Raw genomic sequence first — 17519 nt, 5'->3', positions numbered from 1 at the left:
CACTGCCTTGTTGGCTTCCCCAGGCGTATCTCTGCTTTTTTAGAACTCTAACTTTTTTCCCCCTCGCTTAATGAGCAGACCATTGCTTAACCTCGTGTGCCAACGTATCTGTAATTCATTCCGGGGCACTTAAATTGGAGCGTCGAAGTTATTGCATCGTTCAGCATAAATTTTCCCCCGTCCTCTTTCTTTATTTTGTAGCATTGAACTCTTCTACTCTGTCATTTCCTCCTCTCTTTCGGTCCTTCTCTCTCTCTCTCTCTCTCTCTCTCTCTCTCTCTCTCTCTCTCTCTCTCTCTCTCTCTCTCTCTCTCTCTCTCGCTCGTCCCCCAAGGCTTATCAGAGCCAGAGAGCTATCTGCCAGTTGTCCGGTCACTCATTTAGAAACTTTACAACTGGAGCTTTTCCTCTGGGCAGTTTTAAGACGGCCATAAATCTGCCCTGTTTCAAATCCAGCCCCTTTTAAGCTGCTTTTTACTAAGACCTGATGCACTGCATTCTTCTGCCGGCTAAACGGGCCTTTTTAAACATTTACCCCAAATGTATTTAGTGGTTGACTGATGGACCCCCTGCATGAGAGTGGACAGGGAACCCAGTGGCAGGGAGATGGTTGTCTCGCTTTAAGGCCACTTCACATTGAGCCGATCCCGGGGCCGAGGATCCCCGATCAGATTTCGGGAGGACCCCCCGGGAAAATCGTTTGGTCGGCCCCGGAATCGGTCTTGGGCTTGAACAGTACCCCGACACCATCGGATTATGTTAATTAGCTTTTTTATGACCTCGGGACTCGTCGGGAGCACTCACGATAATATCAAAAAAGCTTGATATTTTCGGGTCATCGGGTAGGAATCCTTTACAATTATTGTCGTCTGAATGAGCTCACGGGATTGCTTCAGATTATATGAAGCCAGCTCCTCCCTTTTTTTTAGAGTGTAGGCTATATTCTGTCACCTCACAATAGAACAGCCTACACTTTTATTATTATTATTAGCCTACTTACTTTTTACTTTAGCCTACTTTCTCTCTAAAATGTTGTAATCACTTGTTCAAAAACGTTATAGCCTGTTCTTTTTTTTTCTTCTTCTTCTGCGCAGTCATTTGGCGACAAGGCAGTGTATTCTATCAACTCACGAAAGCCTTTCCCCATATATAGACCTATATATAATATATGTTTTATATTTATAAAAGATAATACCATAAATCACCATTTGAAACGCCTGTTTCAAATAAGCGCACGGTTCGTATAAGCGCCTGGGCCGTTATTTCTTATTTGCAATTAATATTATCCTCATTATGTTTTATATAAGATCCCGGGCTATTATTTGTTTGGTTGTTTGGTATTATTTGCTATTTATTCAACTGGTCATTTATGTTGCATGGCAGTGGTGCGCTGAAAACAGCAAATCTACAAGCTCACAGCAGTGCTGTGACAGCACGTTGCAAGTGCAACGCACCTCGCTAGGGTCATATGTTGCATGACGGTAGAGCGCTGAAAACAGCAAATCTACAAGCTCACAGCCCTGTGGACAGACACTTCTAAAAATGTATATGCTGCCCAGCCCAGCCCAGTCAGCCCAGTGCTACGCTACTATGTGCGTCGGGGAACAGATTGCCAAAGGACTCCAAAAAAAGAGAGAGGAAAAAAGAGAGAGTCTGCTGCTCTCTGCCACTGCTGGATCAGAATAACTCATTACCTGTTGTTGCTGCCTCTTTTTATCCAGTCCGCATTGTGAAGAAGTAATCCATTATTTTGAGGTGCAAGGGATATGTCCCTTATATATAAGGGAATGTCAGGATAGTCCATTTGGTTACCATTTGGTCTCCATCATTAAGCTGGGGATCACCTGGAACGCCCTCATTGTCAAAACATTAAACAATGTCCCAGAGAGAGAGAGGTCCTGTCGTGTCCAGCATTTTGAGGTGGAAACATGGAGAATGCACAGGCTGATCATACATTTGCTGACGCGTCGTTCGCTTCACGCTGTTGGTTATAGGCCTATATTCATTATTTATTTATTTTGGTCGGCAAAGCCCATGTTCAACTTCAAGTTCAAACTCTCTCACGCAACATGTCGCTTTGATGTCATGCAGATGTAATGGGCAATTTCCTATTGATCAGATACACACCTGAAAGTATTCACGCTGATTAACAGTTAATTTGAGCAGTGATGGTAAAAGTAGGCCTAATCAGTGAGAATGCTTTCAGGTGAGCCTTTCTCCGCGCTCAAAGGCCAAGTAAAAAAAAAGAGAACTTGAACTCTGTCGGTCTGACTGTCCCACCTCATCCAAGCCTTCAACCAACTGTCCAAAAAGGAAAATGGACATGTAGGATTCATTTAGTTCCATTACACTGTCAGGGTATTGCATATCACCTAAAACCGGATTAATTCTTCAAAATGTGGACTACATCACATCACAGATGCAGCACTCAAGGTAATTAAATGTCAGACCAAACCTCACCGTTGTGACTCCGACCAAGCCAAATATATTATTAGCCTATCTTATATAAATATAATAACGGTATTATATATCCCCACGTGTGGGGAAAGGCTTTTTTGAGAGGTGATAGAATAGGGTGGTAGAATAGGGTGGTTGGGCCCATTAAATATAAAAAAAAAACTCTTTAAGAGGCTGCGCAAACAAAGAAAAGGAAAAAAAAGCAAAGGGGCAAATACACGTTATAGCCTACACAGTAGGTCTATATGTAGGCTGGTAACGTGTCCGTTGGCTTCACGCTGGTCGCAACGACTTCACTTTTAGCGTTTCTTGGTTATAGACCTATTCATTCTTTATTTTTTATTCTATTGGTCGGCAATGTGCGAGCCCATGGCACCATCCGCGACCCCACGTTGGGTCGGGACACACAGTTTGAGAACCGCTGCCACTTTCTCAATCCGTGGAGGCTGTAGCCTTGTTTCTTTATTCAATCAACTGCCAGAAAAAATAAAAGTGAGTGAAGAAAGAGAGAGAGAAAAAAACACTCTTGATTTTATCCCTCTTGAGGGGGCGGAATTTTCATCTAGTCGCGTCTCTCATGGCACCACCCCCCCGAGATCGTGGGTGGCTAGAATCGCGAGACGTCGGTCTCATTTGTAATGGTCTGAGATATTTCACTTGGCACAGCGGGATATACCGGGCCCGATCGCAAGACAGAGGATCGCTGTCGTTTGAAATGAACACCGATAAACCCCCGGGCACGACATCTGATTGGATCCAACATCGCAATTCGTCTGGGAGGCCTCTTATGGGGCCCTGGACAGAGCAATGGCTGCCATATGGCCAAAGACTAGAGGAAAAGCATGATTTATACTTTGTTGCATGACAGTGTCCGGCGCCGAAAACGGCCGATCTTCAAGCTCACAACTCAGTGGCAGGGAGCTGGTTGTCTCGCTTTATGGGGGCCAGGATGAAGCAATATGGCTGCAATATGGCCAAAGTGGAAAGCCTGATTTATACTTTAATTATACAGAAAATAATTATCTTGTAGATCTGCTTTTTTTTTTGGCAGATTGGTTGATTGATTGAAAATTGTATTAGACAAAAACGGAGAACAGTACAAGTATAGTCAGTAAAATAGAAATTTAGCACAGTACAAGTCAAGTACAGTTAACACCCTGCCTAAAAGGAACATCTCAAATAAGTCCTTTTACGGTCTTTTTTACGTTGAAGTCCTAGGTATTCAATTCATGGACATAGAAGGGTTGAAAAGAAATGAATTAATAAATGAAATAATCAATTAGGGTTTAGGAAGAACTGTAGTTTTTTCTCTGACATCGACACCCGTGCTCAGGTTCATGTGCACTTAATAACGTGAAGGTTCACACCTTTGCAATCACGGCAGTCGATATATTTTCTTCTTTCCGGTAGGGTCGTTTCCTCCAGCACTGTTAAGCGTCCTTGATATATCCGGATATATTCTCTCTCTTCATCCCCTATTGTTTTATTTTCTCTTTGTTCTCTCTCTCTCTCTCTCAATCTCTCTCTCTCTCTCAATCTCTCTCTCTCACGCGCTCTCGCTTTCTCACTTTATTCCATTTCCTGCGCGCTGATTGCCAGGAGCACTCTGAGAGCGTTCTCTCCACGCGAACCTAATACGATATGCATCTTTGTGTTTGTGTATCTGATTATCGATTTATGACCCCCCCCTCTCTCCCTCACCCCCCATCCCCCCCCCCCCCCCACCAGACTGCAATACCTGAACGGCTGCACAGCATTTGTCATCTTTACGACATGCTTTAGTGCAGCGGTTACCCGCAAAAGGCCCCCGACGACGTTGGCGGTAAATGTATCTTTTACGCGGTGATGGAGTGCATTTGCATCACAGAGAACAGGGTCTTAAAAAAAGAGAATGGAGGAAAAAAAGGAAAGAAAGTGAAACGTCCGGTTGTTAAAATCAGAGCTGTGGGCAGAGGTGTCAATTGGGTATGGCAAGGTATGGCAGCTGCCATACCTTGGCCAAAAAAATAAGTACTTCTTAAAATAAATTCATCGTGCCTGTTGCCCTAGGTATGGCAACATGACTGGTGTCTTGCAAGCGCGCGAAGAGACACCAGCCGTGTTGCCATACCTTAGCTTTTGCTGAACTGACACCACTGGCTGTGAGGGGCACAATGATGGAGAGAGAGAGAAAGTTACCTCTGGAACACCATGCCACTCACCCCTCAGCCCTGATGAGCAGCTGTCAACACACAAACATGCACGCACACAGGCACACGCACGCATGCAGAGTGCACACACACACACACACACACACACACACACACACACACACACACACACACACACACACACACACACACACAAAAGCACTCTCAAACAGCATGTTAAAACAAGCGATGCTTTTTGTCAAACAACACGTCAGACATGCATCTCTTTGTCCTTCTCACTCCGCTCCCCCCCCCCCACCCCTCTTTCTCTCTCTCTCTCCCTCGCTCTCCCTCTCTCTTGTAAACCCTGACAACAGCGTATTACCCGTCAGGCGGCATTACGCCACTTTCAGATCTACAGGACGGCATCTTTTGAAGTCAAAATGAGGGAAAATATCATAAGTATAGGCCTTGCTCCAGATAGCTGTGTGGCTGCTCTCCCAGATCCTTCTAGAAGATTAGAAGCATCAGTGAGTAGCAATCTGCCCTATCATATGGCTCTCCTACAAACTTGGCAGCCGGGCGAGGAGGCGGGGTGGTTCGGTACAGTAACGCTGGATCAGGGGCTGTCGGAAAATAGAGGGAAAAGCCTCGTATCCAGAGCCGTATCCCTACGAGTTGTGCCGTTGAATTCACCAGCGCTCCCAGTAGATTTTGATGGCGCGTTCAGCGAGCTAAATGTTGCCTAGCAACACAAATACCATTTCAGCCAGTACGCGCAGTTTTGCCTGACAACATTTTTTTTTTTTCCCTTTTTTCCACTCAGAAAGGTTACAGCCCAGATCGCTGGTTTTGAAACAGGCACCCGACCTCAGCGCACAGTCACAAGACTTTTTCACTAGATGCCTCTCTCTGAGTCTCTCTGCCAGTCAGCCAATCGGCGCGGCTGCAGCGCTGGCTCCGGCCCTCATGTCTTAAAAAGAGCCCGGAGCTCCAAATACCAAGCAGGTGTGGTGATGTCATGGCGTCTCATTCGGCATGCCACGGACCCATGCGAAAAGGGCACACGGCCCTGTTCATGGAGAGGCACTGGAGCTGCCAAGCGCTGGGAACTGAACAAGGGATGAGGGCTTTTATGGGCGGCCGCCCTCCTCTGGCTGCCAGGCTGGTGGAGAGGGGAGTAGCTGGATACAGAATAGTGAATGCCCCTGTTACACAAGAGTTTCACCAGCCACCACTTGTTCCAAGACCGCCGTCAGCCCGTATCTCATTCCAAAATGCCAATTAACTGAGATTGTTTATAAAAGCAAAGACTAGTACAGTGTTTAGCCTTATGGGAGAACATAGTTTCCTAGTTGTAGCCGTTTTGAATTTGTTAGAGGTTTTGATTTGTTTGATAGCACAATTAGGTTTTCTTAATCTTAATAGGCTTTCAGTTAAAAAAATAATAACATTACAGTTGTAGTCGTGGCGGTAGTGGCTAACGGGCGGTAGCGGCTCAGTGGTACAGTGACCGATTGGAAACCGGAAGGTTCCCAGTTCGATTCCGGGCTCCCCCAGAGTTGGTGTCCTTGAGCAACACGCTGAACCCCTAATTGCTCCCGATGAGCAGTTTGGTGCCTTGCAGGGTTTTCTCTGCCATCGGTGTGTGTGAATGGGTGAAAGAGGTGATGTTAACCTGGTGAAAAATACTATGTCTAAACCTAAACCTAACCCTAAACTTAACCTCAGTAAAACTATGCCTAAACCTAACCCTAAAACCTAGCACTAACCAAAGTAGAACTAATGAGATGTAGGACTAATGAGACGTAGGACTTATGGGCAGTCCCCATGTAAAGTGCCTTGGATAAAGGTGTTATATACAGGTAAATGCACCATTTACCATGTAGTCGTTACATGCCTACTGCATGTGAGTGTAACAGCATTTCAGAACATTGGAAATGCAACTTGATGAGGCCTGCCTTTCTCAAGCTCCCATGACACTATACAGTATTAACAACAACAGCAGTGAAATAGTCATTGTGTGTTTTTGTATCATTGTCTGTCGTACTGTTGTTTATCTAGCTCCTACAGTAGGTGTTTGAATGTTTATGGTCCACAAGGGAAATAAGCCTTTAGCTTCTTTGTGATTAATCCATTTGTCTCTCTCTTCTTACATACCGTATGTACCATTTAGAATATTCAATCGTTCAATCAAATTTTCAAGAGTTCTATCACATGATTTCACTAACACAAACATTTCATATTTGCCGCAAAACCGCAATTAGAAAATGATTCAGGGTTTGATTGGGGGCCATTTTGTGTCAGCCGTGCTTTCTCGGCAAGTGAAGCTGCACTAAATTAGCATTAATGAAGGTAATGCCCTCCCATCAGCTTGACAGGTCCATTTTTCTTTTTTTAGATCTCTTTTAATTGTAATTAAGCTCTGATTAACGAGCGAGGGGAAGCAGTTCATTCTCTTTACAACAATATAATATAATATATTATGAAGGCAATCAAGGGTTTGTCATTTTAGTTGCTAATGAGGCTCAGCTATATGTCATAACAAACTTGCCTTCAGTCCATTAGCGGTGGAGCCAAGTCCATAGGGGCATCATCTCCCTTACTCTTAAGCTTCAACTACACTCAACAGGTTTCTTAGAGTGATCAGCGTTGGCAGGGTTTGCGAAGGAAATAAGCAACCAGACCAGGTCCATGAAAACAAGCCCCAAAGAAGTGACTAGGCCACCTATATACTGTGTACACAGCGGCTATTTGAAAATAGTCCATCTACGCGTAGTGAGCTTGTAGATCGTCTGTTTTCAAAAACAAGATCAAATGTGGAATATTTGGGAACATTCTAAACAACACAAATCTGGTACGAGCCTCCCTGGTACAAACCATTTTCAGATGGGGTGCGAGGGACAAATACATGTTAATTTGGGGTGACATAAAAAAATATTTGTGGTGAAAATATTTGAGAACCACTGATTTGAATGATAATTTAAATAAATTGGAAGCAAGCCCAAAATAAGCAACTACACTTTAGAAACAAGCCCTAAAAAACTGCCACGCACAACTAGCAACATTTACAAGCTTTATAGAGAAGTTTATAGAGAAGTTGTGTGTGAGTCGCTTATAATAAGCGACTCGGATAGTGATCCGGCAACACACGGTACACATCATTGGAAAAACATCCCTCATTGCAGGTCGCTAAAATGGAGAACAATCTCAGGATTGTTACAATCCGGTGGAAAGCTACCAGTTTGACCCTGCACTGAAGTCTAAAGTTCCTCCTTATTTCACCGCAAGTCGTCTTCCCTCCCCAGCAGCCATTTGAAATGCACTGGAAGAGCCCAGAGAAGAACAGAGGGAACTTTTTTCGACTACGTCTTAGAGTTTAAGGTCTTTGTCGGTGACTGATCAGAGGAAGAGGAGAGAGATGAAAACCAGCAGGGCTATTGACCCTGTGCTCTTGACTTGGATTTTTTTCTTCTCTTCTTCCTCTCTATTGACTGTGTCCTGAAAGAGTGAGTTAATCCGCTGTGTGTGTTGGCATCAGGCACCCAAACCCCAGCCACTTGTTTTCTTCTGTGGGAATCAAACGGAGAGCTAACCCTCCATTGTTGCCCTTTTTTTTGTTTTTGTCTTATTGGATTCACTTGTATCGTGAGATCACGTTGGAAGGTTCCCATCTTCCATCTTTGACCTGAGCGCGGCATTCTTTCTGTGTTAGCCTAGTTCAAACATGCTCCTCTCTCCCTCTCTCTCTCTCTGTCTGTCTCTGTCTCTCTGTCAAGGCCTCTCTCTCTCTCTCTCTCTCCCATTCATTTGGTCTCTTTGTCTACCTATCGATTGATCTATGTCTTTGTTCGGTATGTCTCTCTACTTGAACTGGAACTGATTCCTAAACGGCAGTGCTAGCGAGAAAGACACTGCAATAAAGAGGTAGAGAGAGAGAGCGTGTGAGAGAGAGAGAGAGACCCAGTCAATGATAGAGAGCGAGGGAAAGAGAGAATTAACACAATGGAAAAAAGGCAAAGAGAAAGCAATCGCTGGAGAGATATACAGATCATAATCTTGGGCGAGAGCCGCAGAACTGTCACCGTGCAACGCTCTCGTCCAGAAAACGCACAATGCGAGGCGTCTAAGGCTGCGAAAATTGGGAAAGCTGTGAAGCACTTTGTCAGTGTTTTGGCAACCGCGGATGAGTGTGTGTTCTACATATGTGCGACTGTTTATACATAATTTCCCCTGGAAAGTGTCACGCTCGCAGGGCGGGCGGGGCTTGGTTCTGGGTGGGTTGCGGTTAACCCCTCGGGGTCTCCTGGGTGACTCTGCCTCTGCTCATTGTCAGACTCTCTGGCAGGGGTGTCGCACCACATTCTGAGACCTGGGTACAAGGATTCACTCACATTCTGTGCTTTAACTATTGAAAAATAGCTGATATTCAAGCTCACATACAAGCTCACATATATAAGCTCAATGTGTGCAGAGTCTGAATATTTCAAATCCTTCTAAGGTTTTTTGAAAAACCTACTGTATGTTTCTATGTCAGTAGTTCTCAAACTTTTTCATGTGAAGGACCCCCAAAATGATATGTATTTGGCCACGGACCCCCATCTCAAAATATTTAGTTCCAGGGACCACCCCAGAAGCAAAATTTGAGTTACAAATGTTCGCTTAAAAAGTACATACTGCATATTCAAAGATTTGCACACATTTTCACGAGTTTTCAAAAATAGCAGTTCTACTATTGTGTCCTGCCGCAGCGCGGCACTCGGTGGCGCGCTGTGAGCTTGCATATCTGCTATTTTTCAATAGCTGAAGTATAAAATGATGAAGGCCCCTCCACCTTGGGCCCTAGTAACTCAGTCCCACTTTCCCCCCCCTTGTGACGCCCCTGCTCTCTGGCTTTCCCTGTCTTTGGCTCGGTGCGATGGTCTGACTGGCTGTTAGCCACCACACTCTCCTCTCCCATTTCTGACAACACCAATACCTCATTAGCTCACTGTCACAGCCATACCCAGGGTTTTGAGAAATGCAGAGGTCCAAAGTTCGAGCCTGCCTGGGGAAATTCTTTTGGGGAGCAAAAGTTGGATAACAAGTTTGCATCATTTGAGATTTTAATTGCAGAAACGTGTCTCAGACAGTACATAAACGTAAGAAAAATTTGTTATACAGTCATATATTTATATTATGTTAATAATATGTATACAATAATTGCGACCGTAGGTTTACTATGAAAACCGGCACATCTTGTCTGCGTATCTCTGTCTGTCTGTCTGTAAGTCACGCCTGACACTGTGGTTCTATGGGTTTGTCTGTGGTTCTATGGGTTTGTCTGTGGTTCTATGGGTTTGTCGCTCTGACATCATGCTCTGATGTCACCGTGATGTCAGGGGAACCACTCTTAACAGAATGGGTTTGCCGCTCTGGCTAGATGTCCCTTTTATGCCCATATATGGAGATCGCTGATGTTATCACGAGTCACACTTGCAAATTAATTACGTCGTTGTCCGTTTTATGCCCATATATGGAGATCTCTGTCCCGATGTCATAAATATTAAGCGCATATCTGGGAATGCCCATATTTGGTAATGCCCATATATGGGCATGTTCTGACATCACATTGTCGACTATCATGCAGGGGTCTCCATGGGTTACTGGTCCGATATACATCACTGGCAATGGCCAAGAATTGGCGCGACCTCGCCCTTTAGCGCATGTCGCCCTGAGGCGTCTTACTAGTACTATATTATTATGTTACAATTATGCTTGGTGTTTGTGTTATTGGCAAAGAACATAATAGGCTATATTTCTGTGGTTAATACATTGTTTGAATTGAATCAGCTCATTTCTTGTTTGGATAATCTTATCTTATCTTCTCCTACATTTCCTCTCTTGTCAACATCACCTTCTCCCTTTCATTTTCTTTCAGTCTCCTCATCTTCTCCTGTATCTCTGCCCTTCCTTAAGCTGAGCGTTGATAGACAGTCTTGTCCTTTTCATCTTTGTCTCAACAAAGACAGTAAACTCTGGGTCAATTTGGATATTTAATCTCAACCTTCACAATAACACAATACAAAACACAATAGATAGAGTATATTTACACCACCTTACCAGATCTAATGCTTATATTCTGTCGTGTTTATGATGTTTGTATGATAGAAAGGTCTACTAGGTAAATTCACCTTTTACCTATATAGAATATCGTATCTCCATACTTAAATTTTTAATGTTTTAAATGACTTGCATACCTACAAAATGCGGCAAGCAAAAGTAGCGGAAATAACGAATCCATGCGATGCAGTGGGAAATTATAGATGATATTTTTGAAAATATTTTACAGTGAAAATTGTTAAGTCAGTCTTTGGGTTTTATAAATGTTTAACCAAGGAAAAGAATTAAAGAAGTAGTTCACCCCCAAAATGACTTGTTTTCCATTGATTACTATTGCCATGGAGTTCAATAATATCTTTTGGGTATTTTTTCACATTTTTAAGACAATAATTTGATGACAATAAATTGACCCCCACTTATTCCGGATGGGGACCCAAATGCATTTGGGTAAATTAACTATAATCCATTTTTCGTCTTAGGAATGCAACAAATACACACAAACATTATTGAACTCAAGTCTCCATGGCATTAGTAATCAATGGAAAGAAAGTAATTTTGGGGGTGAACTACTCCTTTAACAAAAGCTTGTGTCTAAATAAAAAAATACATTGGATCCATTGGAACGCAGGTAATGTTTTTGAATTTCTGAAAAGTTGCAATTTTGGACATACAAGGCTTCCACGCGACAGCGCTACACGTAAAGCAACCAGGGCACCTCAAGGTTTGCTGAGTTGTTCACATAAACAAAGAACCACTGTGTGTGCGAGTGAAGAATGTGTAGCAGCGACAAAATCATCCACTTCACCACCTTGGAAAAAAATACACATGTCCTGACCTCAGTGGAGGATACAGCCATGCTCACTGTCCTCCAATACTCTGTGTGTGTGTGTGTGTGTGTGTGTGTGTGTGTGTGTGTGTGTGTGTGTGTGTGTGTGTGTGTGTGTGTGTGTGTGTGTGTGTGTGTGTGTGTGTGTGTGTGTGCGCGCGCGCGCGCGATCTACCGTATAAGCCTTCTGTACAGTATGGCTTCATGCAAGAATCATATGAAATGGACAGTTTGAGCTCTAGCAAATGGTGCATAATATGTTATATAAAACGCAGGAGAATGGATACAGTACATATAACATAAGTATAGTTTTCCAAAGCATTTTTGGCTCGGTGAGTGCATGTGTGAAGCACTTGTATTCTCAAAGTAAGTTTTCTACAAATTATAGCAACTAGTCCTTGCCCGTTCGAACATATGTGCTCCGAATTATGTGTATAGTTTGGGATATGGGGTGTGCACAATATATAATGATGATCATATAATGTGAGCACTGTTTCAGCACGCATATCAGACAGACAGACAGACATTCGTCGTTTATTATGCAGTATTTAATCTGAATCATTTGCTTCAAGACACTGTTTTACCATTGACTGCGTGCGTGCGTGCGTGCGTGTGTGTATGTACGTGCGACGCGTGTTTCCAGTGTTGTAACTTAACTAAGTACATTTACTTAAGTAAAGTACAATTTTGAGGTATTTGTACTTTACTTGAGTATTTCCAATTACCAATACTTTTGCTTCTACTCCACTACATCTCAGATCCAAATATTGTACTTTTACTCCACTACAATTTGAAAACTTTAGTTACTAATTACTGTTTAGATTGATTATCATTACAAAACATACATTAACGACTTCAGCCCTATATACATTTCGGCCATTTGAAAATAGCCAATCAACAAGCTCACAATGAATCGCAATCATTGTGAGCTTTTATATCTGCCATTTTCAAATGATTTGTATACATTTGAAAACTTGAAATGGGACATTCTGCACAATGAGTACTTTCTGCTTTTGGTACTTTAAGAAAATGTTGATACCAATAGATTTGTACTTATACTCAAGTCAATTTTGAATACAGGACTTTTACTTACAAGTAAGACGCCTAAGGGTGAAAATCTGTCTTCTGTCTTGGCCATCTGTCTTGGCCATGAATCCCTTTTATGCCCATATATGGAGATCCCTGCTCTGAGTATCTGACATCACAGAATCCCTTTTATGCTCATATATGGAGATCCTTGCTCTGAGTATCTGACATCACTGTGATGTCACCTGTGATGTCACAGTGATGTGTCAGGGGAACCAGTGTGTCAGGCGTTACAGACAAACAGACAGATACGGTCAAGCTGTGACGGTTCACAATCTAAACTGTAACAGAGTATTTGTACATTACAGTATTGGTACTTTTACTTAAGTTAAACGTGTGAACACTTTTTTTCCCCCCACTGTGTGTGTTTGCAGGTGAACGAGGAGACGGTGGAGAGACTGGTGGTCCAGTATCCACACATAGTTTTCAGCACAGTGATGCAAGACTGCAAGAGGACCCTGGAGAGAGCCTACCAAATGGGCTGGAGCCCCAACACATCCAACGCCTCGTAGCTACTGCTGGAACAGCCTCGCACACACGCGCACACACACACACACACACACACACACACACACACACACACACACACACACACACACACACACACACACACACACACACACACACACACACACACCACCGCAAATTGGCAGTCCAGTTTCTACGCACACACACACGCACAAGTGCATGCATGCGCGCATGCTCATACAGTACATGCACATACACCTATTGTAGGGACACACCTACTTACAGTACGTTACCCAGGCAGAGATGCTCGCATAGCTGTCAAGTTTACTTCTAACTCTACACACATGCATGAAGACATGTAGACACACACTCGCGCGTGAGCGTGCGCACGCACGCACACACACAAAATATATATATCTCTACACTTTTCATTTAGTTGGCCTTTGTTTGTTTTTTTGTTCAGTTATTAAGTTTGCATTTCAGGACTTCTCTTATTTTGTAGTCGAGTGATCATTTGTACACACACACACACACACACACACACACACACACACACACACACACCACCGCAAATTGGCAGTCCAGTTTCTATTCAGCGTCATCAGCAGGAGAATGCCGGTCTACACATTTTTCCACTTTGCATCCTCCACAACTACACTGCTAAAGTGAACTAGAGGCCCTGTAATGGCACCCAGTTTGTTCCTGGTCCAAGCCAGTGCACTAGAGGCTGATCTGTGTTGTCTGGTGTGGACGAGCTTTTAAGAGTGCTGGATCGTTACACTCACAAAGCCTCTTCAACACATCCTGAAAGGGGGGGGGGTTTGTCCATAGCAGGGGGGTCTTGACAGTGTCATCTCATTAAAGAAGATCGATCATGGGACCAGCACTGGGACCAGTAATTGATTGAGGAAAAACAAAACAAAAAAAAGACCTTAACAAACTTGTTGTGTTCCGCTTCAAATCACTGGTCTCATGTCTGTCCACTATGGTGTTTACTTCAACAACCAACCTAAAACCCCGTCACCCAGAGAACCGTGTAGTGACATCGCACAAGATGAGGAGCAGGACCCGGGAAGTCTTCCTCTTCTTCATTCGGAGACGCAACACGCAGCGATATGCCCAGAAGTCTGTCGGGCAAATCAGGACAGCATGTGTACGAGACCCCCAGGGTCTTCAGGCCGCGGTACAGAGGTTTGAGAAGTCTTCTGGTGTGTTCTTCCTATAGTTTTCCCCCACAGTGTTATTATCTGATTCACGTTACGTTGCTCAGACCCTTGTTGAGCCCCTGTGAAGGAACACGTAATATGCACATCGTCTGCACCACATTGGTGCAGAAGGAAAGGTTCAGGCTGGCTGCAGTCAGACCTGTGGTTCTAGCAGATACGTGGCAGGCATTGTTTGCATTCCAAAAAGTGCATGCTTTCAATTAAGATCCCAACACCTTTTTTCCCCTTCTAGCAGAAGACGGTACCTACACATGGTTTCAAGCTGAAACCAACATCTGTGTGGCCTAGAAACAATGCAACTTTTGATGTCATGCGTACTCTTAGGTTAGATTGAAGTGTCACCTTGAGTCGTTACATGCTAGAGCTAAGCAGTGCTTGAAATAGAAGTTGCCTTCGCCTTCAGACCCAGGGTCAATTTAACAAATCTTGAGTCCTGGCCACTTTGATGATAGAGAAGACAAAACGTTGCCTTAAGTGGTTTGTGGGTAATTGCCATCGAAACAGCTACTCAAAACAGACCCAGAATTTAACCTATGAACAATTTTGCTCTGGGTTGATCAGATCCAGATCTGAGATCTGATGAACTCTACTACTGTACAATATTTGATCCAAACCATACTTTAAATGTATATCCATCCCTATTAGAACCCATTCTTTGTTCTCTGTCGGTAATAGAGAATGTGACAATTTCTGACAAAGGTTCCATAATGCTTTAACTGAAGCATTTTGATGATGGCATATTTACTTCTACAGTATATGTAAAAACAAAAGAGGAAAAAAAAGAAGATTGGAACAAACCAAATGTGGATGGTTTCAAGTTGATGTCCTCCCATATCTGATATATTTCTTTTTGTCAAAGATGTTTACTATTTAGAGCAGCAATGTAATCAATGGTTTGGATTGTGCATTGGTCGTGAGACAAGTTTGACTTTCAGTTGAATTTCACAATACATGAATACTGTAGGGGATTATCTTAGCCAGATATTGTTTTGTTTTTTGAGAATATACTTGCAACATTAGCTATGTAGCGATCCATTGAGGGTTGTCATTATTAGTTATCTAGGATGTAAAAAAGAAAAAAGTTAAAAAATAAATAAAAGAAAAGGCAATGAACATCTGGCCCCAGAGTATAACCACGGCCAGTAGAACATAGTAGGACTGCTGTTCCATAGGGACTAGTGGTGTACATTATGCAAATATCTAGGGTATTTTTCTATGGTGTGAACCGACTCTGGGCTCAGACTCCATGCAAACTTATCACTCAGATGCTAAATGTAGTTTACTGAGCTTAGAGTTGGTGTAGGACTGTAATCTGTTACAGTACGTAGAGATTTCAGGCAATTAAAACACATTCATTTTACCCTCGCTAAGTACAGTACTTGTAGTCTTTACCCTTTGAGAGACTTTCTCTCTCATCCTCTCCCCCGCTTTCTCTCTTACCCTCTCTCTCTCCCTCTCTCTCCCTCTCTCTCTCTCTCTCTCCTCTGTTTCTCTCTCTCACCCCTCTGTTTCTGTTCTTTTGTAATCCCCACATGCACTTTCTTCTCTGCTTGATGTTGACACACTTGATCCCTGATTTGTTAAGGCAACCGTAAATGACTGGATTTACATAAAGATGAATAAAACACTACTACTTAAAGCTTGTTCTGTTCTGTTCTGTGTGTGTGTGTGTGTGTGTGTGTGTGTGTGTGTGTGTGTGTGTGTGTGTGTGTGTGTGTGTGTGTGTGTGTGTGTGTGTGTGTGTGTGTGTGTGTGTGTGTGTGTGTGTGTGTGTGTGTGTGTGTGTGTGGTAAGGCCGTAATATTCTGAAAGAAAATGTAATATTATCTTACATCGAAGCAGTGTTGCCCACTATATCAAACTCTTTTTTTTTTTTTTTTTATCCCTGATACCAATTTCAACCAGGCCATACATGGTCGACATCTATGTTATAATCACACACAAATACATACATGGCATTGTTAGGCAGAGCACAGGTGCAAGCCACGGTCAAATGCTTCAAGGCAGGTGATGGCAGGGTGTGTTCTCTTTTCTCTAGCGTTAGAAAGGCATTTGAATGAGGGGGTCAAAGGCCTTGAAGCTTCCACGCTACGCGTAATAAAGACGTCCTCCGCGGGGACCGACACCTAGCCACTCTCTACTCCCCAGAGCTCCCTGACACAAGAATCAACCGGCATCTCCTTTCAGGTAAACTTGTGATTTCAAGGTCAGCATTTTGTCGCGATCACAGGAGCTGCACATCTGAGACAAAGCGAGGAGGCATCAGCTTGCTGCGCAGCGTGACTGCAAAGGGCTCAAAGAGTAGGAAAAAAACTGTCAGTCAATATGTCCCCTGTCTTTGACAATATTGTCCCTTTCAAGTGCTTATTTCTTTGTTCAAGGTGTTTGTTTTGTTTCATGTGTGGGCATCAAACGCAGACGCTATAGCATCAAACGGGATCAGGGGGTTGACTCTCGCCAAATAGCTTCTTGGCATCTCCGTCCAAACTCACAAGTGTTTTGAGTCAGCACCAGATACAACTCTTACATACTTTTTTTTAAAAAACTTGGCATTTGGAAGGGAAAATAATTCATACAGTAGGTGCTGAGGGACCTTAGAGCTTACAGCTGAACCTACAGCTAAACTTAAGATAGAATCTGTGCCTAATACGAACTATGATTAATTAATTAAACAACGAAATAATGCCTAAATTAAAACCTGGCTATTTATGCAAGGCATCATGGGTATTGTCCTGTGAACCGATCTATGCGAGTTTCATAACGTCTTCAGCCAACATATAGAAACATGTAGTATCCAGCCAAAAAATGGATACTTGGTCTTCAGCCAACATATTGGCTGCCCTCCCTTCTCCATCTTTCTCTCCTCTTCTAACTTCCACCCTGCTACCTTACCAGAGTAACTAGAAATACTGTTCCTACGAAACAGTGTTGGCTCGCATGGAACACCATGTATGGGTACAAAGATCTACCCAACAGGCACTTGGTCTATAAAGTTTTGGTATGACATACTCGCCTTAGCGAGCCCACAATCACCGTTCAGCGAGCCCACGTGTTGTTATTTATATCAGGTGATGTCACCAAGAGCAACAGCGCTGCTCCTCATTGGCTAAGGGCCCTGCTTTTGTACTTTCGGTCATTTGTTTGAGGAGAATAACCTTGGTCTATAAAGTTTTGCTATAACCTATTGGTCTCGCCTTTCAGCGAGACCACAATTAGTTTGTTTCC

The 17519-nt window shown here is 43.3% G+C and overlaps 1 protein-coding gene across 1 annotated transcript in view; it reads left to right on the top strand.

Annotated features, from left to right (window-relative positions):
- The window catches only part of fbxl17 (F-box and leucine-rich repeat protein 17), a 328548-nt gene extending 312699 nt beyond the window's left edge, over positions 1 to 15849 (top strand). Inside the window, exon 11 of the mRNA XM_080739152.1 lies at positions 12975 to 15849. Coding sequence (XP_080595278.1) covers positions 12975 to 13112 — 138 coding nt within the window. The 3' untranslated portion in view covers positions 13113 to 15849. The remainder of the gene's footprint in view (positions 1 to 12974) is intronic.
- The last annotated feature ends 1670 nt before the right edge of the window (positions 15850 to 17519 follow it).

Source organism: Nannobrachium achirus (assembly GCF_963921795.1).
Source record: "Nannobrachium achirus genome assembly, chromosome: 12".
Taxonomy (NCBI): Eukaryota; Metazoa; Chordata; class Actinopteri; order Myctophiformes; family Myctophidae; genus Nannobrachium; species Nannobrachium achirus.
Note: the sequence above shows the minus strand (reverse complement) of the source record. Positions and strands in the feature narration are given on the sequence as shown.